Below are 24,621 nucleotides of genomic sequence, written 5' to 3'. Positions count from 1 at the left end.
TGGAGTCACTATACTTGAGGTGTAGTTATTGTACTGTTTTTTGAACCAAAATGTGATGTTCAAATGGTCCGAGAACTGGACTCTGGTTAGGTGTGTTGCTATGGGTTCCTTGTCATCATGGTGTTTAATTAACGACTTCAGTTGCCAGTTTTTCTGCTTGGTTGCAAAAAGCCTCCAGCAGTGCAAGAGGTTTCAGATACTTTTTTGGGGGTTCATATTTTGTTACTAGGACTAACTAATCGTCAAAACTTTTTTAAGAAAGTACATTCTTTACTGGCATAAAATAATCATTTTAAACAGTTTAATTACTTACACATTCCTTGTTGATTAAGGAACATTAACATTCTGTGATGCGCAGTCACAAATAAAGGAGCAAAAATTGTGTTTCACAGCTCATAACCATGATTCCTGAAAATGGACACGTGTCCCGCAAAATTATCCAAGCTTTAGTACTGCTTCTAATTTGTGAATTCAAAGCATCGAAGAATACTTGGAAGGCAATGCTATGCAACTGTCCTTTGCCCTGAAACTTTATTTTGCTCTTATACAATATTTCCAAGTGCATTTGAGTAAAAAAATGCACGTACCAATGCATACAATTGTGCATGGTCCTACACAATGCCTGGTTTACCACACACAATTCTGTAAAATAAAGTAAATATTAATACGAGTTTTGCGATTGAAGCTTGCCTCGAATCGAAGCTTTTGTTTTTTTCTGCTGGTTATGTGGCCTGCGATGAATTCGTGCAGCGACTCTTTACAATGCAAAGTTTTTATCTGTCACTTCACACTACCAAACTTGGGCAACCAACACCTAAGGTAAGTTGTAGCGAGAGAGCTTTTTTGCAATCAGCGCTTCCTTGTCTGCTGGGCTGAAGGAGCTGGCCAGGGGTGGTGGCCGCGGTGAACAGACTTGGGTCAGGCTGTCTGGAGCCCAGGTGGTCCTCCACAGCTCCCATCAGGCGCTCGGTGTGGCCTACAAACACAAAGCAACACAAGCTTACAAAAAAAAAAAAAAACTGATTATTTATTAGCATAGACATAGCATTTTCAGGTATGCTTCAATGAAGGCACTGGTAAGGGGTGCGAAAAGAGCACCCACAAGTTTTGGAGGAGAACTCCCAAAAGTATCACCCCCTTGCTGGCACAAGGAGTGTCAGCAAGTCTTTTTTTGAAGAGAATGACGAGTTCAAGAATGATCTTTCTGGTGATACCAACAAAAGTGATTTAAGGGGAGACGCGGGTCTTGGAATCCCGAAATTTGGCCAAAAAATCGATTTTTAGAAATCGCCATTTTCGGAAAGTAGAGCTATTTTTCTACAGGTTAGCAAAATATCCAGACCCAGGAGTACGTATTTGAGCCATAATATCAATTTATAGCACCGACGCCCGCTAAAATCGGCCAAGATTCGACGCGAAAATAGCATTTTTTCGACGACTCGCCCCTCGGGTTCTACATGCGCCACGGCGTCCATCTTGGTCTGATTCGAAAGCGCGTCTTTTCGTTTTCAATTCCCCGCCAGAACCACTTCGTTTCGTCCGTTGGTTGTGAGTAAAACCGGGGTTGAAAAGAGACGGATCGCGCCGCCTAATTGGTTACTGACTGCACGTGACCGCAGGGCGCAACCTCATTGGCTGGGCGCCGTGGGTCGTCTGCTCGGCACTCTCATCACAGGGCAACGGCTCATGTATTCGTCTATGCGAGGACCGGCAAAAGCCCCGCATGGCGTAAAAATAAAGTAAAGATGTCTATCGATAACCGAAAGGAAGAACAGGCATTATTAAAAGCGCCTGAAATACGATTTTCTGCTCCTGTGACGACGACTTATCCCGAGAACGGCGCCGAGACGGAGGTAGGCTTAGCGCCCGCGCGGGCTGCCGAGACGATAGCGTAGCGATATGATTACGCCTGCGGAGGCACTAAGGTGCGTCTATCTTTTGATCAGCAGTAAATAGAAAGAAAAGAAATGATAAAGTGGAGGATGCCGCATGCCGACGTCGCAAGGGAAGTGTGTTCATTCTGTTATCAACGATGCTGCGGCGGTTCGGCCCGCACTCCGGCGCGCGCTTCCTCGTCGGCAGGTTACCATATAGATCAGCGATTTGAGAATTATAAATGTTCGCACTGTGCACAATGTGCGTTGGTGACGTGATATACGAGTAGATTAAACCGAAAACGTGGTTATCCCACCTAGCCAAGCGCATGCACGTTACAGAACAGTGGCGGGCATTCCGTTACCAGCCCCTTCGCTGCAACTCACTTCACGCGATGCAAATCCGATTTGATTGCTACAAATGAAGCAGTAACATAACAAAATAGCGTTTACAACTGTGGTGCACGCTCGGCACCTCAGCCCTAGTCGCCAAAGAGAGACGGCGCGATGCCAACAGCATAAAAATTGAAGCAACGTTCTGGCTTTGTTTTTGTTCAGTTTTTCTGCCAGGTGCCATCTGTAGACAGAGGATTTCATAATTTTCCCACCAACTGATTTCAGCAAACTTGGTATGCTCGTGTTGAGCGAAACGCGAGCTACATTCTAGAACCTTTCTTTTTTTCATATGCTCAATAGATAAAACTGTCACTTGTAGTAAAACTTCAACTGCGATTTTCTCAGCTTCCCTTTTTTTGCATATGTGCCTAGCCTTACAGGGGTTTTGAGGTAGTTTTTTTAAAAGGATTTCTACAAGTGTTATACCGTTGAATTCGGGATAAAATGAACTGCATGCTGAAGCTATTTTAATTGGCTCATTTTGCCTCAAATAAATGTTATGAGTAATAATTAGAGGTCATTAAGTTTTCAGAAAACTGTACTTGGCATAATTAGATTAATTCTATCCAATCAACTATCTTCACAGGAATATAAATAGCTTCAGCATGCATGGCAGGTCTTAAGCTACACATCCATACCATTTATTTAAAAAAAAATTGAATAAAAAGTTCCTTAAAGGCCCGTAAGAAATTACTTAATTAGGCTCCAGTGTTTTCCTTATAACTCAAAAAATAATTCTACCACTTGAAAACTAATTACATATTTGAAATGAGGAAGACAAAACACATATGCACAGTGATTTTCATTATCACAGACCAATTAATAAAAAAGTTCATTTCAAGACCCACGTCTCCCCTTAAACTTATAGCTATATCACATCCAGCACGAAGCTGCCTGTCACAACTGGTCACAAACATTTAGACGAAGCAGTTAAAATATCCCCATTGTACTGAATGCAAAGATGTGTAAGCAGCTTTGTACGTACCATACATGAGTGGCAAAGTGATGGCAGAGACGGTGTGACGTCCTTTACTCTGCCTTGGGTTATTCATCCTCCAGCGCAGGCCTCCACTACTGGTCCTGGCTTGCTCCCTCCCAGCATTCTCGTTGTAATGGAGAGCAGCCAGTGCACACCTGCAACACATTTTGCACACAAAAATGCAGCTTCACGGAAATGGGCTCGACTTCTCCTGGTTGCTTCACAAGACACCTGACAAGATATACGTAGCCAGAATTTTCTACGCATTCACTAGTGAAGCAACATGACAAAGCAAGCCTGGTTCACACAAATTTAAGGGGCTGCTATGTCATGATGCTGGTAAAACCACGTACAACCGCTGTGTGGATTCTAAAAAAATTGGCCGCGTATCTGCTCCTTTCGTTGCAAATGTTGCCAAAAGACGATAGTCTTTGTAAACATTTGCCAAGGAAATGCCCCCCTTCGCTTTCCCGCTCACCTCTCATGCTGTTCCTGTTCCATCGCGCTCATCCCAAGGTAAACACACTAAAGGATTACTCAAGGCGATTTGAATTTACCGCGTTCCACTGCTACAGGCGGGGTTCCTTGATGCCAGAGCTGCAGTACGGCGAAGACGCGCGTGAATCGAGGCGGCCGACTTCAAGGTTTATAGAACCGCGTTGCTGTGCTCCACGTGCGTTCCAAGCAGAACGCCCTAGCAAGTGGAACCTTTCTTTGCTGTTGCCGCGTGATTTCTCATATGCCGCCCGGAGGTGGCGCGGGCAACAGCAGGCGGTACACGTTGTTCTGCAGTAGATATAGAATATCATTTGCTATCGAAAAACCAAGCATCCAGGAATTTTTTAATAAAGGACCACTGTAAATATCCCTTGTGTACTAATTTCCTGTCTTATATTTGTGTAATGTCACGTTCTTGTTCAACAAAGTTGACAAGTATGAACATATAAACCGAGCTTAGACGTTTACATTTGGCTGTGAGTATATAAGACTATTGCGCAGTAAGCATTTTACTTTGGCCGGGTGGCTGAATCGAGTTACAGACAGACGGACAGAGAGACCAAAATTTCAGGGTTGAAGTAGCCCAAGAAAGACTATCGTCTTTAAAATGTAGCCGTGCAGTATGTCTGGTTATAAGTTTTAGTGTACATTCGCACAGTTGACTTTTTGTTACGAATATTTACCTGACATGCATATTCCCTTGTATGAAAATGCGAAGGCTTTCGGCGCAAACTGATCGATTACAGCGTGGAAGGATTCCACGCTGTAAGTCTGGAAGCGAGGTGGTATCTGGCGGATATCGTGAAGCAGCCGCTCGTTTCCCAGTAGATGTTGCAGCTTGCTGTAAGCATCGGTCCCTAAAAGAGCGTAGTAAAAACTTGTAATAAGAATTACGGTACAAATCACTGCCTCATATGGGGAAACATGAGGGGCAGGTGCTCGAACCCGAACTAGTTTTGCTTGGAACAAGAGTGCAGTGTATGCACATAAACCAATGGGCAGCAGCATACTTGTGCCGAACACAAACACATACAGGGTGTTGCGACGATAATTGGAACACTGTAAACAATTTTCCTGAGCGAACTGCCGCTCTATTCGCGCTCAAACTTGCCACGAAGGTCGCAATTTGTGGTCTATTTTGTTTGATACCGGGAGCAACGACGGTACTTACCTGTGTATTCTGAAAATAAATAAAAATGATTTTCGCCTATGGGAAAATGGCGGCCGATTTGGACGTGCGAGTAAGCGCAAGTTGATGTTGGAACGACGGAACCACCTGCAGAGTGAAACGCATATTTGGGATTCACGTACGGAGCCAAATGGTGCAGCAGACGATCAGAAAATGCACCTAGAAATGTGCTAGCAGACGATCAGAAAACCCGGTTTTTAGGCTCGCACGTCCAAATCGCCGCCATTTTCCCATAGGCGAAAATCGTTTTTATTTATTTTCAGGATAAACGGGTAAGTACCGTCGTTGTTCCCGGTGTCAAACAAAATCGACCACAAAGTGCGACCTTCGTGTGAAGTTTGAGCGCAAACAGAGCAGCGGTTCGCTCAGGAAAATTGTTTAAAGTGTTCCGATTACCGTCGCAACACACTGTATTTGCCCTTACAGCAGGCCACAAAGGAAGTACCGCTTGAGGTCGTGCAGGCACACGGATGTGTTCGGGTCGCACGCCTGCATGCCACTACTGGGTTGCCACCCCTGTGCACTGCACATTCTAAATCAAATTGACAAATGCAGAAACAAGAAACAATGAGAAAGAATAACCACACAAGGCAGCATTGTCACAGAATTAAGAAACACATTATTTGACTCTTTAGGACTAGCCACACATACCTGCCAGGTTGTGGGTTCACATTTCCTGCGATTTGTACAAACTTGTACAATTGAATTTGTACAGGCGAGTAATGTGAAATTTAAGTTGGGTTTGAGTCGACCAGCACTGTTTGAAATTTTGAAGAAATTTTCAAGTATTTTGAAGATCGCGAACATGCACCAGCGCCCTGCGGTCACGACAACGAGCTCTACCGCACTGCTCCGATAATGCGTGGCCAAATGGCAAGAGCAAGGCAAGACCAGTGTGGTTCACAACAGACACAACAGACACATGCACAACATGACCAGTGTGGTTCACAACAGACACTCATTGCAAGGCAGTCAAACTAGGGCCTCTTACCTGCACAGCATGGTAGATGTGGTTCGCGATAGAATCACACCACAAGGCCATCGCATCACAGCCTTTTGATTTCGAGGCTGCCAAAAGCTTTTTCTTGGGCCCTAAAAAAAAAACATGGAGCAGACGTCTCACATTTGTGCCATGACTATTGTGTGCCTATGCATGCAGCTGAAATAAACACTTTGAAAGGAAGTGTTTATTGGAAGGCTTGTCAGATGGGAAAGGAAAAGAAGTAGATAAACACTTCTGCTTACTAGCAACCAAATTATTTTTAAAGGGACCCTGCAACACTTACCATCGACTACTCGGGAAGTATTTTCAGGTACAGTCTATTGTCCCAGCAATCTCCTCCTGCAAGAATTATGAAAATCCGTTCACTATCACCGAAACTACGCACGATGAAAAATTGCGCATAAATGTTCCCTCTCAACTCGACCACGGACAACGCGACGAAAGCTGCGCGCTCCCTCCCGGAAAGGGGGGCGGCACGCGGCATTCTGTTCGGCGACCTTCGATATGTCACAGGCCGGGGAGTTTCGTCCTTTTCCCCCGCAACGTGGACGGGTCTATTCCCGGTCTGGTGCCACAAAAAAAAACAGGCATGGTGGCCTGCTCGCAAGCAAGCGCTCAGGCTGGTAGGGCGTTTTTGGAACAATAAACATTTGCTGTCGAGTGGGCTTGTTGAAAGTGGAATATTTAGTTCGTCACTCAAACTCCGCGTGCACTCAAAACAAAAGAAACACCAAAAGCATGCGGACAGGTTCAGACATAGAAGAGGTTCATACACAGTGCCGACAACGGCGGATCATCACAGGAAATGCCAGAATTTAGCCGCGAAGTTGACCAGCGACAGCCAATAGGACAGCCAAGGCCCGATTGACGTCGCAGAGGTCATGCTAGGGGTGCATAATGAGGAAAATTGAAGAGAGCGCGGCTGGTGGTTGGTTATTTCGCGTCTTTCACGGCGATTTGCGCGCTTACCGCTTCACGTGCACGCGTAATATTTGGCTCGGGTGTTCCTGGAAGTCTTCTAAATGTCGCGCAGGTTTACTTGCACTGCACGAAGAGTGTTGCCGGGTCCCTTTAATGGATCGGGGTCCAAGCTTTATTTAAACACGAGGGTCGAGCCCAACACAACAAGGAGAAAGAAAACCAGCCCAAGTTTTAACTCTCCCGAAACAAACATCATGATCTACTGACCTTTGCTTACATGCCAAGCATCGATGAGGCGGCTCGCAGCAGGCCGCTGCGTCCTCAGGTACTTCCGAACCTGCGGGTGCCGGTCCATGACCAGCTCGCCTATCATAACATTGCCATCATCCAAGAATTCCAGGGACCTCTTCAATCCCTCAAGCTCCATGTGGCTGCTTGAAGCAACCTCGTTGGACTGCAAAAGAAAAAGATCCCGAAGGTTTCTTTCATCTATCACTGAATCGGTAAATGTAAAAACAGAAATAAACACCCCCCACCCCACTGAAACATTACTCCTCCCACTTCACTCTGGGTTCAAAAAATTAGCAGTGGCTTAGCTCGGCTATGCCAGAATATACGTAGCGTGAGCTAAGGTTCAGCACCCGTACTCCAATTGGATTGGATTTCAACCCAACACAATCCAATTTCATCCAAGCCAATCCAATCCAAGCGGATCTGATCCGATCCAAACCAATCCAATGCTTCTCGCACTTGCACATAACGGCCCTTCACGGCACACGCGAAACCGCTCAACCTCGGCCAGTGTAGCTTACGCTACAAAAGCCATGGTGTGCCCAGTGTAATCCCAAGGCACTGTACCCACGGACCAAGAATTACTGAGGAGGCGCAAGAGGATTTCCTTCGGAGGCGCGATAAAGTCACGGCGCCAGGCACGACACCGACGCGCCCTCTGTCGCGTGGCGCCAAAGGGAAAACGCACGCTTTCCGAAAAGGCTCGCTGGTTCAAAGTCAGCCAGTGCATAGCTGGCTGTAGTCACGGGCAGACGACGCCGACAAATTCCTCGCGCGACTGGACTTTCATTGGAGTCGGCTTGCGGCGGAAGAAATCTTTGCGTTTCAAACATTTGTTGTTGTTAGACGAAGGGGCCTTGATATCTTTGGGACGCAAAACCTACGATAAAAAAAAATTCACGTGGTTGAAAATCGGGGTATGATTTGTTCCAGTGAATGATGGTTCTTGTCCTCTATGCCTTTAGTTCATATTTAGACTGCCCTAACTTCCCCGATCTGCTTGAGCAACATGGAAAGCACGCTCAAATCTGAGAAGCCCGCTACAGGCCAGAGAGGCAAGAGTGAACCACTTGCGGTGAGAAGACGGCGTCAGCCGATGTCGTCTGCTCCAGGACTCCTTCTAGTGCTTCGTTTCAAGCGCGCTATGGCTTGTGACTAGGGCAGTATTTATTAATAACTGTCGCCAAAATGTCCAGCACTGCTATTTATTTACTTTAGAGAAAGAAATCTGGCAATATCCAATGATAATACCATTTTCGTGCATTGCGTCCATAGAAGGACATGTAAACTATGGCAATGCGCTTGACGCGTCATCTATTGTGCTGCTCCACAAGCTGCATTTCCTCCTCGCCAGACAGTGGCATTAACGCACCGCCCGCACACGCTGTCCCAGCCCAGCGAATTCCCCTCCTCAAGTACAGTCGAGCCCACATGTAACAGCCCCACTTAAAACGAACTTTCGCTTAGAACGCTCAGGTTCGTTGTAAGCGGGCTCGACTGTACTTCTTTCTCCGTGACTGTACCTATTTGGGCATGTTTCTGTGCATCGGGCACGACTTGTTAATTGATTATGAGGTTTTATGCGCCGACGCTACACAGGCAATGACGCGCGCCATAGTGGAGGGCTCCAGATTGATTTTGACCACCTGGAGATCTTTAGTGTGCGCTGAAATCGCAAACACACGGGTTGTTTTTGCTTTTCACCTCCATCAGTAAAGCGGCCACCTCGACAGGGAACCAAAACTGCGTCTTTGGGCTCAGCTGCACAATGCCTTAGCCACTGAGCCACCGCGGCGGGTAGGCATGACTTGTGCTCTTGTACTCTCCCTAACCTAATAAAATGAAGAACCAATCACTGAAATGTGTAAACATGTACGTTTGCGCCGTACTATCGCTGCTGCTGCTGGAATAACAGCTGGTAACATGCATGTGTCACATTGTAATGGGAGAAATGTCGTGTGCTCCATCCGTGTACTCTGACATTAAGCTGCGGAAAAAGTACACCGCACCAAGGTTCAATGAGCCCTGATTAGGGCACGAAAAAAAATGACCATCATGTGCACCTTCGACCACACCTGTTGCCATGTCAACTCAACTTTGCTTTACACTTCTCTGTTGACCTCCCTAAAATCTTACACTGCACCAACTAATGCTACCATCCGAAAAACCATGCTCCCTGGGTTACTGCTCACACTACAGCCGTGTGCAACCACAAAAATAAAATGTTTTGTCATACTGCACTAAGCTCCCCTCTTTAATGCCTCTGGCCTTGAGGGTAAATGGAAATAAATAAATAAGGACATGCTAGCAGCCAAAGAACTCCAGCTCCAGGTGGTCTGGCACACTAGGACAAGGCGTAGAGCAGAGCCGTTGATGCGTGTGCTCATGCAGCAAGACATCGGGGAGCTCCAAATCAGTTTGGCACCCTAGAAGCAAGATCAGGTTATTTCCGGTGAGAGCTTGCACTGAACTGTGTGAGCAACTTAGTGCTCATCTATTCAAAGGAGTGAAAAAAGGTTACTAAGAAGGAAAAGAAGCAACGAAAAAGTAATTACGCTGCACAAAAATGCCTTTATATAGTGTTAGTGTTGGAGGAAAATTTCTGAAAAATTCGTTTGGCTAAACACGCATCTGAATTTGGTACGGATGAGCTTTTTCTCCAGTAAAAGGAACACACCGGCAACTCGGGTTGTGGGACCTCCGGCTTGCACACCAATTGAACGGGTTTTGGGCCAGCGGTTCACCTGCGTCTTCTTCATGGCTACGTATGTGTGAGCCTGCGTTCGTGCATCAACGTGGCCGACTCTGGGTGGGGTCCATGCCTTGTTGGCTGGACTGGCAGCGGATGATGCAGGTGCAATGGCTGAATGTAAAGGCAAGAAATGAACTATATCAAGCAATTTTGGTACAATGGCTCGCACTTCAATGAGGAATGCTCAAGGATTGTTTGCTACGGCACACCTGGTGCTTCGGTCAAAAGACCTGGAGAAGGCTCTTACACGCAATCACCTCATACATGAAACACATTCAGTGCAGGGTACAACATCCATAAGCTTGCCTCAGGAGAGAGGAGGAGGTTTGAGGAAGGGGTCACATTCATTTCGTGCCAGAATGCAGATCAAAGGTGCTTATTATTATTATTATTAATATCATTGATACAATTATAAAATAAAGTTAATATTTTTATGTTATTTATTTCCAGAGGGCTAGAAACTTACATTACGATGGTTTTTACAATACCTTGTGGCTATTACAATTTCTTGGTGTTCAAAAATTAGTGCACAAGTTTCCCACGGTAAGGTTTTGTAACTTTCATTCATTCATGGCCAATGCAAAGACAATATATAAAACAAATCATTGATTAAAATGTCCTTCTACCCAAATGTGGATGCCTAGACCTCTCACACTGAATTTTTTCTCCCGAGACAAGCGCTGCCTGCTACCGACAGCTCAGTGACCGTGTCTGCATGATAACCCAGCAAAAAATTGCTATGTCTCTCTGCTTCACTGTCTCACAACTACAAACATTCCCCTGCAGCAAGCAGCTTTGCCTAAAACATGCCCCTGTCACTGCCACTACCAACAAGCAATTTAGCTGTCACTTGCAGCCCATATTTCTATACGTAAAAGCGCGACAAAGTAACCAAAAAAATTAGAGCTGTGCTGTTTATATTGTTTGTCCTTGGTTTTGAAAGCGCCACTCAACTGGTCTAAACAGAGCACCGCAACAAGCAGGTTATTTACCGAGACTCAAGGGCGAGCTCATAACGTGCAGTTCTTTTTCTGGTAGGTCTAAAACTCGTTATACCTTGCCGGCAGGTGCATAATTTACTTCGTACAGAAAGCAGCTTAGCGTGTTTCAAACAAACCGCCGGAGCACTCGGAAGCACAGCGACATCGCGACATCCCGAGCGAGCGAGACAAGAGCTATCACAGACCACGACCGGTCGTGTCACAGACCTTCGCTCGCCGGTGCAATCGCGACGTCGGCGCTGTCGATAGCTCGTGCGCCGCTTTCTGCTGCTGCATCTGCCTGCATTATACCATAGGAATGCAGGCGATTAGGCCAAGCGCTGCGTCAGAAATGTATACACCGTGTGACATAAACAATAGGCGTACGAACCTCTCGCTTACGACGCTTGAGAGTCGCTGCTGCGCCCTCAGCCACAGGTGCGCCGGGAAGAATGGTTGGCAGTGACCCGGGAAAGATCCAGGCGCGACCTTTTGAAAGGTTAAACCTCGCCAGGTATTCCGGGTTCTCACTGTAGCACTCGGTTGAAAAGTGGAGCGAACACACTTCGCTGCTCTTCTTCGCAACCCACTCAGGGCGACCGCTGCGGCGCACGAATTCGACCCATTTATCACGCACCACCTCGTCGCGAGGAAATGCTAAAAAAGAAACTGCACTTCCCGTTTTCGATGGACAGTTCTTCACTGAACACCAATGCATCGTGCACTGCTCACGGAACGAAATAGAAGGCTCGCAACTTGCTTCGTGCGACTGCCTTGCGATCCGCCGGTTGTTACGTGACGTCACGGATTTTGGAATCGCGCGATGACGTAACCAGCTTTCGCTCTCCCGAGTTGATGTCACGAGATGTCGATTTCGGTGGAAGTCGAAATAAGAGAGGTCTCGTGGGGGCTACATTTACCATCAAATTAAAATATGTTCCACTCTACACACGCTGTTCATACTTTACACATGACGTCGTGGTAGGTAAAGGAAGCGAACGGTACAATAACATCAGCCACAAAAATTGGTGTCAGTGCTCCTTTCTTAAATGCTTGGAGAACGTAGTAAATCAACACATCCAGCACTAGATCAGGGTGTCGCAAAATCAATTCAGCTAAACTGCTCTATGCCCATCACATAACTTAAAAACTTGCTCAAAGGATTTTTAGGGGCAAAGCCCCTTAGGGGCTGGGGCTGCTGGCGTCTCCTGTCGTCGTCTCGTGTAGTCACGGTACTAAAACACCGGGAAAGTTGTTTACACCTCGCGCTAGAACATAGCACGTACTAAAAAAGCACCAGGGGGCCAATTCTCCAAAACGGCGGGCCGTCGCTTTGAAACGACGGGGTAGCGCCATTGAAATGTATGTGTTCTGGGATTGGGGCCGCCGCTTTGAGGTGGGCGACATGAAGTATGAGCTGCAAGAAAAGCACTGTGGCAAGGACGCGAAGCGACACCCACTGCCCTCCGTCATTTCACTTGTCGCTTCGCGTCCTTGCCACAGTGCTTTTCTTGCAGCTCCTACTTCACGCTGCCCACCTCAAAGCGGCGGCCCCAACCCCAGAACACATACATTTCAATGGCGCTACCCCGTCGTTTCAAAGCGACGGCCGTTTTTTAGAGAATTCGGCCCCAGGACACTCATTTACACCTCGCGCTTCGTAACGCATTCTAAAAAAACACCGGGACAATCGTTTAAACCTCGCGTTAGAAGGCTTCGTGCTTCAAAGACAAGACTTTTACAGGAAAGCTGTATACCTCTACCCCCCAGTAGTTTCATCTCCGTTGGCAAAAACGCCAAGGCGCCAAGAATACACTTATATTCTGCATGCTTAGCCCCTCCCCAGGTCTCACGTTAGTGGAGATGGCCCAGGATTTTTTCTCTCTTTTCCGGTCTTGGTGTTCTTCAACCGCTGGAATTACACCATTACTGTAGTGTAGCTGCTATTGGCCGACTTTCTTTCAGTGGCAGCAATGAACATACTCGATGGTCACTTAAAAAAAAAAAAAAAACCCCATAAAATCAATGTAGAAACTGAAGGTGTATCTGCTGCGACGAGCAAATCACACGGCGCCGCTCTGTGCTGCGATAACTATAACTTTTGCAATGCTTTCAGACGTAAAGGAAAGAGTGAAAGCGTTTATCAGAAGTGTTGCAGGGTCCCTTTAAGGGGGTTGCAGACAGTCGCCATAGAGAAGTGACACATAACTCGGCACTGGTAATGTGTTTATTTCAGACAGGTAATTGTCAATGGCTCCATTCGTGGCAACAGATGCTGCTTTTGTCACTCGCTTCATCCAGAACAACCCCTGCAGCCACAGTGGACGCACTCCACAATCTTGCCCTGTAAATGAGACAAGACAGAGCTGATTCAGAACCACTGCCATTACAATAGACATTGCAAGCAACCGGCCTGTTACACGATTTCAACTCCAGATTCTATGTGGACGCTCCAAAGTCAGCAGCCAATGTGTGTAACAACGTTTAGAATGTCAACGATGCACTCGGACGAGGACAGCTCAGTGAGCCCATCAAAATGATGCCAAGACAACGTACAACTTCATTTAAAAATGGGACCTTGTATATACCTGGCTAAACGTTCGTCTAAAAGTGCCGCGAAGACAAAGTACAACCTTGTTCAATTAAAAGACCTGGCCTTTAATAATTCATAAGGTCTATTCCAGCCATGAAAGACGTTTTTCAACCGAAAAAGACACCGGCAATATTGAAAAATCAAATTCCGCACTGCAGGTCAGCACTGAAAACAATTCAGCGATATGATCAAATGAAACTAGGGGCTCCACTACAGTCTCCATGTTCCTCGGAGGTGGCTTAGGCCAGTGGCAGCCAATCACAGAAAGATTCTGCGACGCCGCGGAAAAATCTCCGGGAAGTCGGTGGGGAGTCACCACTGGTGTATTCCTCAATATTGCAATTTCATTAAAAAATTGTGACAAAATTGGTATCGCTGTTATTGGGACAAGGCAGTCTTACTAAAGCTTCCAACAAAAGTTTGTGATACCATGAACTGCAATTGACCTGTTGCAGCCGGTTTCTAATAAAAACAAATTAAAGCTGTTCCACTCAATGTGAAAGCTGTCAGAAGTGCTGAGCAGTGATTCGCCATAATGCACTGTAGCACCGTTATCTACTCACTGCTACCACTCAGTGCAATTCAAATATCCCGCCTTCGTAGTGCTCGCATGCCCCCTGCCTGAAACAGCGCCAGCGGGAGTTCTGCTCTTTTTGTGCCTGCTTTTCCTCCCGCACGTGCCAGCGTTGCACTGCCACTTTTTTTCGCTATCACAAAAACCAACCCAACGAGCGTTCCTAACTAAATGAGTGCGGGCGCTGGCGGTTAGTGACGTATATTCCGCCACAAATGTACCTGCAGTATTTTTTTGCGCTAAACAAGGGGGAGATGTATGACAAGTGCCAGCTGTCCACGGATTTCGAACGCTTATGACTATATAAATCGCTTGGCTTTCGAAGCCTCTGGGTTACGCCGCTACGACAGCCGCTACAACGGAACGCCGTGTGGCTCGCAATTTTTTTTAATTAACCTCCTTTGGTTTAGCAAGTGAGCTATGACGACAAGGCGAGCTTCTAAACTGCTCTGCACTTAAAAAGAAAAATTCCACATGAACCAAACTCAGCCTTGTCGTGTACTGACCTCTAAAGTGTGCAGCACCACGCACACACCCATACACGTGGCAAAGCCAGCTTTCAGTGCTACATTGTTCAACTGGAAGAGCCAGCAACTTGGGCACATCTCCCACTTTATTACACATTTCCGCTGCAATGTCTTCAAACTTGCTCATACAATCGTTAACCCGAGCCAAAGATGTTAAATCTGCACTTTCGAAGTTTAATAAAGCTAGGTACAGCTGTCACAAGGAATGCAGAGAAACAGTGATGGCGGCATTACAACTTGATTGTCTGAAGGCTGAAACAACCGGCCAAATGTTTGCAGCTCCAGAAATTGCGACTTCAATCGCACAACCAGAATAAAACTGGCGTCACTGCTTTCGGGACAAAGCAGTCTTTTCAATGACCCAAACTGGCATTTTGTCTTCGTGTGGGGCCCCTTTAAGGGGGGGACACGGCGCTTAAAAAGCAGCTTCCGTTAATTGTTCAGTAAACACTGTGAAACTTGTCCGTCTTGCTGCTTGTTTTCCGCTGATTTCAAATATGCCATTGTTTTTTGAGTAAGTCCCGTAAAAACCCGCGTATAATACGAGGTTTTTTTTCCCAATTTTACTATGTACAATTTGTGCCTCGTATTATATGTGGATCCCAAAGTTTTCAGCCGAAAATTTGCACTTTCGGTTTTGGTTTCAGCGGAGGGTGGGCCATCTTGCAGTTGCGGTGAGCTGGCTGCTGCTTCTCTCAGCCAGCGCCATTTTGATTGTTTTGACCACGCGAAGGATCGGCACGTTCACCGCAAGTCTATCACGATATGTTGGGTGCACGAAGGCAGCATTCAGCGGCAATTAAAAGAAAAGTTATTTTATGTGCCAAGACCATCAGGAATTGCGCCGCAGGACGGCAGTTCGGCGTCACCGAAGGCAGCATTCGCGGGTGGAGAAAGCAACTGGTGCTTGACTGGATAAAGTCTGTGTGGTGTCGGCGGCCTGGAGCACTGTTAGGGGTTCCCGTCAGTGGTCGTGTTGGACGCCTTTCGCTGCCACCTGGCTGATTCAGTGAAGAAGTTGTTGCGCGAACCCCGCACCAAACTCATTGTCATTCCAGGAGGAATGACATCCCAGCTGCAACCGCTAGACGTTTGCATCAACAAGCCTTTCAAAGACTGCATCAGGTCCTGCTACCAAGAGTGGATGAGGTCAGGAGACCCGTAAGTGACAGCTACCGAATGGCTGACGCGGGCCTCTCCAGCGGAGCTTTGTGGCTGGATCGCGGATGCGTGGGCCAGCATCCCAGAGGAGCTCGTCAGTCGCTCTTTTAAGAAATGCGGCATCTCGAACGCCCTTGATGGCACTGAGGACCCTTTTCTGTGGGAAGACATTTCCAACAAGGCGACTTCCGGAGACAGCGGCAGCGAACTTGACGATGTCTGAACGGACGTCGGGAGACAGTGCCAGCGAAAACTGACAATGACTGAAGGGTTGAAGGGTAACTGCAGTGCAAATAAATGTTTTCTGTGCTCTTTACCTCGTATTATATGCGGATGAAAACTTTTTTTCTGATTTTGCTGTCCCCGAATTACACCTCGTATTATACGCGGGTTCGTATTATACGCGGGTTTTTACGGCAGATAATTAGTCATTTTCGGAGGAACAGTAGACAAAAAAGTGTTAGTCAGAACTGTAATCCTTACATTTTCCAATACTATGAACCCTGATACCCTGATGAGTGCAATAGGATAATCAGTTTTTCGATGCCCCACTTGAAACTAATTTTACAGCTAATTAAACTTGGGTGGCCCCAGTGGCAAGGAACAATTTCGAATGCCCATTTTTAACACCAAATTTTAATGAGCTGTAAAATTAGTTTCAAGTGGTGCATCGAAAAACCGGTTCACCAGGATTCTTAGTACGGGAAAACATAAAGATTGCAGTTTTATGCCCAACACTGTTCTGTCTATTGTTCCTCCAAAAAATGACTAATTATCTCTATCTTGGTAACTGACTGACTCAAGAAATAATGCCACATTTGAAATCAGTGGTAAAAAAGCAGCAAGACTGACGAGTTTCACGGAGTTTGCTTAATAATTAAACGAAGCTTTTTTTTAAGAGCTGTGTCCCCCCTTAAAGGGACACTGAAGTGATATGTAAACATTGCGGGATTACTAGCGCAAATTGTAGTCCGGAGTCCCCAGGCCATGTTTCGACCACTCTAGGCGCGTTTACGCGATTTTATTTAGTAGAAAAACTAATTCGAAAATGCTGTCTTCCTCTCTTGACGCTCGCCCATTTTCTGTGGCGTTTTCGTGTGACGTCAGGAGGGGATGAGCTGGCAATTGGCTGCGCCACGGCTGCGCTACTGCACGGCGGCACGGCTCCCCGGCCGACAGAGTCAGTCGGCCCAGCGTTTCGTCAGTTTCGTCCGCCGGCCGCTGGCGGGTCGTTGCAATCAAGGAGGCTAAAAAAAATTGCTTGGTCGCAATTCGTTCGCTTAGTTGAAACGAAGCCAGGACACGTTTGTGAATGGAAGAATGTGCCTTTCTTTACTTGGTTTGTTTGTACACTGTATCTAGCTCCAAGTCAAGGTCGCTTGCAAGCGCTGCACAAGCGCACATGCGACGCTTCGCTGACTGGTACGCCAGTAGGAAAATATAAGGCCTCTTGAAGGCGGGAGAAGAGTCCGCGAAGTCAATATAGGTACTAAGGAAATAAAATCAACTGATATTTTTACCGTACAGCGTAAAACTAGGGCGCGGGAAGCACTTTTTTGCGCTGGGCGAACAAGCACAGCGGTCAGCAGCACGACTACGCATCTGCGAACGCTTTTCCGTCTACGAAATGCAATTGCTAGACGTGAGCTACTGTGGAAACTCAGGCGACGCTTACTGCACGATCGCAGTACAACAAATAGTCACCTAAACGGCTTGAAATGCCAAAACTAAATAAAAGTGTAAACCGGTTGTATAATATATACCCTATATTAGCAAGGCCTCCGCGTCCCGCTCCGTGGCCTAGCGGTCTGGGGCGCTAGGAACTCACCGCAAATGTTTTGCGAGTCACGAGTTCGAATCTCCGTGGGTACGTGCTTTTTTTTTCTTTGTAAGTTAACTTTTTTGTTTTCCGCCGATGTTTTCTATATTGAGTTCACCTTTTTTTGGGCCGCAACGTTCATGGCTACACGAACTAGTTCACAAAACGCGCGCAGGCTGGCACTGGCGCGCTAGCGAGTTCTCGTTGGCGTGCTGTTGCCATAAGCACCGACTGCTTGCAGGAGGTGGGCACAGGCCAGAATGAACAGACCCTTGGCCTGGTGCGAACACGCTTTTTACGATACAGGCATGAGGGAGGCAAGCTCCAAATATGGGGGAAAAGCGCATGACATTTGGGTGTCTGCGGGTACGCGGAGGGCGTTCATGCACTGCGTAGGTCTCGGCTAGTGAATGCTACGACTACAAGCCGTCCTGGGAGGCTTATCTTGTGCATTTTACAGCCGACAACATGGCAGAAGCGCGGTACGATGATTACTGAGATATTGAGAATGCCCATCCAACAAAGCCATTGGTTATGTTTTACAGAACCGAAACCGAAACTTGTGTGATTGCTAACCTTGGGCATCGTCCAATCACGGCGCCCCTCCTCCCAACGTCACAGCCTTAGTTGGTGCGGCCGCCGCAAACCGCGCATGGTAGTTTTTCTTCTTTCGCGCTTTGTAAAATAATTACCGATTTGTCAACCGGATAAACGATGAAAAGTGTGCTAATTTGAGCCAGTCTACGCAGTGCAAGCAAAAACGGGAGCTTGACAAATTCACTTCAGTGTCCCTTTAACTCTTTGCGGTCCGAAACGTTTACCCACTTTCTGGCCGTCCCGATCTGCAACTATTTTGCCAGTTTCTGGCGCAACAATGAAAAACACAAACAGTGCAGGAAAAACCCACAGGATGTTTATTTCTTCTCGTGTATTCTGCTTGCAACTCTTTTACCGATATTAGAGCAGTGTGTGAAACCACTCTAAGCATTCTCCCGGGTGCAGGCCAGCATTGTTACTGCAAGTTTTGCAGAAAAACTGTTTCCCTCCTGCCTCCTTTTCTTCATCTATCGCTACAAACAGCATAGTCACTGCTTCAGCCTGTGAGCTTGTAGATGAAACGGCCTCTCCCAAATATCCCTTTCTCGCACTCTATATGTGAACGCAGGCCCCGCCTTTTGGCTCGCGCCCTCAGATCACCTTTAAAGGCACCCAGAAAAGCCTTCTGTAAAAGTTACAAAAGGCCTGTATTGTCACGTAGCACCAATATAGCGATTCAATGCCGTTGGAATTATTGATCTACATTCAGTATTAGCTGCGGCAGAAGCAATTAAATGCACCTCTCCCCACTTGCCGATCGACTCCTCCTCCCTCTCTGCCTCCTTCAAAGCAGCTACCTACATTCTGCGCCTAGGCTCGCGTCAATCACTGCGGACCCGCCTTTGCCGCCTTTGCCTCGGGATCACGCAGGAAGGAGGAAGAGCAGCCGGAAGCCAATGGCAGTGACGCCGGCGGCGGCCGACCTTGCCGGCAATTGGGCGAATCAGGGGGCGCCTTCGCCGTTGCGTCAGCAGCGATCGCCATTGCGTCACCCGCGGTCGCCGTTGCGTCACCCGCGGTCGCCATTGCGTCAGCCGCGGTCGGCTCGCTGCGGCGTCGCGCTCATCGGCTGAGAAAGGTGATCTTCAAAAATTGTTTACAAATTATCTGTACAACGTATGGGGCTCACACTTGGCTCAAAAATTCCCCGTTATGTGTTCTACCGCCTGAATGCATTTGATTGCCACCTTCACAAAGCTTTTCAGGGTCCCTTTAAGCTGTTGGATGAGGTTGCGGCAGTGCTGCAGGTTTCCCTGCTCTTTCTTGCCATGATTCTGCAGTTGTGTGTGCCTACAAATAAAACTATTGACAATGGAAACCTCTAGAAGCCAGAAAAAAATACCTCCACCCCCATTTCATTGTCTTTTGATAAAATGCATAGCTCATACAGTAATGCTCCGCACCGTGCTGTCTCCACCACTGTCATCACTATCTGACGGAGGCACATAATTCTCTTCCTCACTGAAGTCATCATCGCTTTCAATACGTGCATCACCGTAGAACGCACACGATGAAAAAAGCAGCCATGCTTCTAAGCGAGCAGCGGGCACATGAAAATGCTCCCAGATCCAGAAGACCCGTGCTGAACCTTGTGCTGCACCCTCGTGAAATAAAAAGTAAACTTCAACAAAGAAAGTTCACGTATCCCTCGAGAGATGGCGCATCATGTATACAAAAAATGCAAGCGCATATCGCAGTGAGGAAAACTGTGAAATTTAACCTTAACATCCAAGTTGGGCAGAACCCAACAGTGGATCGCTACAGCCACGTTGCATTTTCAGGCAGGGCCCGACAACGGACCAAAAAAAAGTTAAAGGAGCCATGAAGACAAAATACAAGTTTGGTTCATTATAACGGCTGCTTTGTCCTGATAAAAATGATACTGATTTCATCACAATCTTCCAAAAAATAATAGAGATATTAAAGAAAAAGTGTGGAGCTGTGGCGACTCGCTAGCCCGTTTCCGGCAACTTTTCTATGACGTCACAGAATCTTGTTTGGGCGATTGACGGCGGCCGAACTAATCAATTGCCAGGACACCTGACTGGACGATTGTAGTGGGGCCGCTAGTTCTGTTTGACCGAACCACTCGAATGCTAACGTGCACCTAACCCACTGAAAATTATGCTTTTAGTGCTGGCCCATATGACGTCACTCGCGCCGATAACACGTCACTATAGGCGCGAAATTTGAAAGGCCGTAAGTATTTCTTGCGTTTTCATTGGTTAAAAAAACGTCTTTTGTGGACGAAATGCAGCTGAGTGAGGTACTAAAGTCTAACTCTTTAAGGTCAAACAAAGTTGTATTTTCTCATCATGGACCCTTTAAAGCACGCCTCCGGCAGTTAGCCCCGTCCCACAACTAACACACGCTCACTTTGACGTCAAAGAACAAGTGAAGACATTAAGACAGAGGAGGAAAAGGAGGAGGAGGAGCAGCGCACCTCCTCGAGCTTTCCCTTGGGCACACGGCAGATGCAGTTGGTGCCGAAGTTGGTGTCCCTGGTCTGGATGCAGCGCAGGCAGCAGAGGTTCTCGTAGCCCTGCTTCTTCCACTTGGCCATCAGGTTGCGGTCAGCCAGGCCCTCCCGGATGCAGTACTCAAACAGCTCTGCTCCCACGGACAGGACAAAAAGACGAGGAAGATCAGCATGCCACACGCCTCTCCATGCTGGCGGACATTTGAGAAGTTCGACCAAACGCATCGAAAGAGGTGTTTAAGACACTTCCTGGTCTGAAAGCAGCTTTCCTTCATGCTCGTCAAGGCAGGTTTGGCGAGAAAACAGCTGAATGAGTACGGTATAGCATGCCTTAACAGTAGGAGGCAACTTTTATGCCGGTGCATACCAGTGGCACTGGTATGCACCAGAGGCAACTTGCATACCAGTGACATTGTGGGAACTTATTTCCAAGCGGACACTTTAACTTGTTTGTGTGTAACTATGCGAGCGAGAGGCTGAAAATAAAGCAAATCCCAGCCCCTCAAAAGAAAAAAAATCTTGTCGATCAATTCTGCATTGGCCAACATGCATTGCCCCTAACATTGCTCAAATCAACTGTTTTTCTTTCCCTCTTGTACATAGGTACAACATTCTTATTACATGTAATCCTGTCAGTAGCAATAGAAATGAAATTACTGCAAAACATTTTGGGGGAGACCAGAGCTCCAAATTCCACCCCTGTAAGTGGCTACCTGGCTTGCGCTACTGAGTTGGTCGCCAATAAAAACTAGGGCACCTAAGTAATTCTATGTGCAATGCTGAGAAATTTAGTGCTCCTGCATTTGTTTCTGATGAAGACATGAAATGCAAGATAACGAACCGGCCTTATTGCTTTCTCTCTCGGCTGAAATCTTACATCTCAGGTTGAAGCTATGCCCCCCAGGAAAGCTTGCACCATCTGGTGAACCTCCCATCAGGCAATTCGAGTTCATTTTAGGGGCGAAGCCTCTTAGGGGCTGGGGCTGTTGGCGTCTCCTGTTGTCGTAATCGTCATTCGTCTCATGTAGTCACGGCACTAAAAACCAGGAAACTCTTTTACACCTCACGCTAGAACGTAACGCGTACTAAAAAAACACCAGGACACCCGTTTACGCCTCACGCTGGAGCACTTCGTAACGCGCACTAAAATAACACCGGCACACTTGTTTATGCCTCGCGCTGGAGAGCTTCGTGCTTCAAAGACACTAGACTTTTACAGTAAAGCTACATACCTCTACCTCCCAACGGTTTCATCTCCGTTGGCGAAAACGCCAAGAGTAATTATACACTGCATGCTTCTCCTAAAAAATACAGCAGGTCACTCGTTTACGCCTCTTGCTAGAAAACTTCGTGCTTCAAAGGCAGGAGACTTTTGCAGCAAAGCTGTATACCTCCACCCCCCAACGGTATCATCTCCATTGGCAAAAACGCCAAGTGCCAAGAATACACATACACTGCATGCTTCGCCCCTCACCAGGTTTCACGTTGGTGGAGATGGCTCGGATTTTTTTTTTCTTTTGCAGCTTTCTGATGACGTTCTGGTGTTCCCTCTATGAGCCAACCGATGCTCTCGCATTAAATACTGCCTTTGGAAAATTTCAAACCGATTAGGTCACAGCAGCAGAAAGCAGTTGGCAATTTCCTTCAGCTATTACCTGTGCTACACGAGTGTTTGAAAGAACATTCGAGTCAAATGGCCTTCAAAATTTCAAATGCCATTCGAACTAGAAGGAGTTTCGCTGATCTACACGACATTTCTCAAAGGCAGTTGAAAGATTCCGCGTTTGCCCGCCATGTTTTGGTGTCGCCACTGCTGCCCTGTTTTGTTCTTGGCACAAATTTAAGTTTGGAGTTAGAATGGACAAAAAAAAAAGAGATTATTAGTGTTCAAATCGATAACAATCTACATGTGCGCACAGAACATGCACAAAACAGCCAGTTTTGCTTTCTTTTTTCACACAGCTGGTGTTGAGAGTGCCAAGTTAACTTGTAATCGTAGAGCGAGAGATAGAAAACAGAAACGAGTGAAAAATTATGAGGACTGTGCACTTTAAACACCAAGTTTAACTCAAATACTTGCTTTTGTAGTTATGGCATGCAGAAACTGCGCCCGAGAGTACGACCGTTCACGTTTCAAAGGACTTTGAGAACCTCAAAGGTCGTTGGTGGCACCCCTTGACACAAACGGCATTTCAAACAAAGGCCTTTGAAAAACGTCGTGTAGCAGCTCAAAGGTGTCATTTGAGTGAAATGACAATCGGCTCAAAGGCCTTTGAAGTGCTCATGTAGACAGGGTATAAGATGCAACAATATGTTCCAACAGTCCAACAAAATGTCATGCGCTCACATCATGCTGACAAGAAATCTGCTCTTTCCACTAATATATCCCTTTGGAGGAGGAGGAATTTATATTTTGTACTAGAAAGCAATGTACACCTGTCTCAAATGGAAATTTGGTCATTATTTATGACACACATCATTAACCTACCAAAACTTAACCTTGTTTTCTGCTTGAAATACCCTCTTTGACGGTGTAGCAGTAATTTCTGCTTGCCTTGCTTCAACTATTACACTACTGTGCCATGCCAAAGGTGGTCCTCTGACCTGTCGATGATCTTGGTGCATTCGACAATGGGACCAAGCAAACTGGACGGCATGAATAGAGAGGTGGAGAGGGGGGAAATGGCTGCTGTTGTAGATTTAGTAATGATTTTTTCTGGGCTTTAATTGGCTAATCGGTTACAGGGATATTTCTGAATAGAGAGTACTTGAAATTTACAGGGGGCCAAACACAAAATTTAACGCACAGCACAAATGAAGCGTGGACTAGTTCTGTACATTTAATTTTTGTGTTCACTGCTGCAAACTGAAGTGCGCGCCATTCAAAAACAACGTGTGTTCTTTTCACAGAATTCGTCCTCCTTTTCAACTGCGCTTGAAAAGGAGGAGGACGCTACCTGAGGGATAGTGAACTAGAATGGAAGCAAGCAGACCAACCGCACCTTTGCTGATGGCCTTTCGCTTGTGGAAGAGGTCGAACACGTATCTGGACTTCTGGTGATGGATCTTGAAGATGGGCCACAGCGACTCCACCTTGCGCTTGCCCTCATGCGACTCCGTCTCACCTGCAAAGGAATTCACGCTTTTTAGCGCTGCTACGTGCAATCGGCTGGCAAGCATTCTCATGCGTCTAAACGCCATCTGACATGCTGAGTACTATCCCCTAGAACGCATGTCGCTCTTGGTAAACTGGAAGAGCCTTTATACAACCCCCTTTTCAATTTACGCACTCGTAGAAGTTAACAATGGCTCTCATTTTCGGTGTTTCATAATCCATCGAAACGACTGGTGAAATTTACACGCACGTTGAGCGAACTATGGCCAAAGGAAAATAAATCGCTCGCTAGAAACGCATAAAGATTGAACATGGGCGACCGATGCACAGTAATTCATCTCTGACACTATTAATTTCATTGCGTTTCTATTACTAGGCGTGTGGCGCAGTGATAAACCAGCATTCATTGTCAAAACTAAAATCTTCGACTGACCAAACGTACATATGTGCATACGCTTGACCACAGATTACTGCACACAAAAAGCGCTTTTTCTCTTGGACTGTTTTTTTTTTTAAACTCGAATATACACGAAATGAAAACAGGACACTTACATTCGCGCATTTTCTGTTCCAACTCGTCAAGCGTAGGCTCGATCAGTTCCCAGCCTTCGGGAGGGGGCTTCTTGCTTCTTCGAACTTTGCCCATTTTCTATTCTACACACGGAAGAGGTTAAGGAAACAGTTACGCAACGACGACAGCACGGGGAGAGCTTTTCACAAGATTAAATCGCAGTACTAAACGAATACGAAATCACAACGACGCTTACATGTTATGTTCTAGATCCCGATCTGAACGGCGCAGAAAGCGATCGCAGCGCCACAGCGTGAAGCAAGCGCACTAGTGGCTTTTACTAAAAATAAATAGCCCAGCAA

General features: G+C 46.7%; 1 protein-coding gene and 1 long non-coding RNA gene across 2 annotated transcripts; both read right to left on the bottom strand.

The window, feature by feature from the left end:
• Nucleotides 1-37: 37 nt before the first annotated feature.
• Nucleotides 38-7,281, bottom strand: LOC144138362 (uncharacterized). Its single transcript, XR_013315873.1, has 6 exons — nt 7,128-7,281; nt 6,223-6,278; nt 5,928-6,028; nt 4,431-4,604; nt 3,256-3,404; nt 38-976 (listed from the first exon to the last, which is right to left on the bottom strand). It is a non-coding gene; the product is annotated as an uncharacterized LOC144138362 (long non-coding RNA).
• Nucleotides 7,282-13,092: 5,811 nt separating this feature from the next.
• L(1)10bb (BUD31-like protein) lies at nt 13,093-24,548 on the bottom strand. Its single transcript, XM_077670604.1, has 4 exons — nt 24,301-24,548; nt 23,636-23,758; nt 20,598-20,764; nt 13,093-13,227 (listed from the first exon to the last, which is right to left on the bottom strand). Exons 1-4 carry the CDS (start codon nt 24,392-24,394, stop codon nt 13,177-13,179), a joined length of 435 nt encoding a protein of 144 aa, XP_077526730.1. The 5' UTR covers nt 24,395-24,548; the 3' UTR covers nt 13,093-13,176.
• Nucleotides 24,549-24,621: the final 73 nt, after the last annotated feature.

Source organism: Haemaphysalis longicornis, unplaced genomic scaffold, assembly GCF_048455015.1.
Source record: "Haemaphysalis longicornis isolate Haplotype H1 unplaced genomic scaffold, Haemaphysalis longicornis Haplotype H1 scaffold_5, whole genome shotgun sequence".
Taxonomy (NCBI): domain Eukaryota; kingdom Metazoa; phylum Arthropoda; class Arachnida; order Ixodida; family Ixodidae; genus Haemaphysalis; species Haemaphysalis longicornis.
The sequence above is the reverse complement of the archived record's forward strand: the minus strand, read 5'-3'. Positions and strand labels throughout refer to the sequence as shown.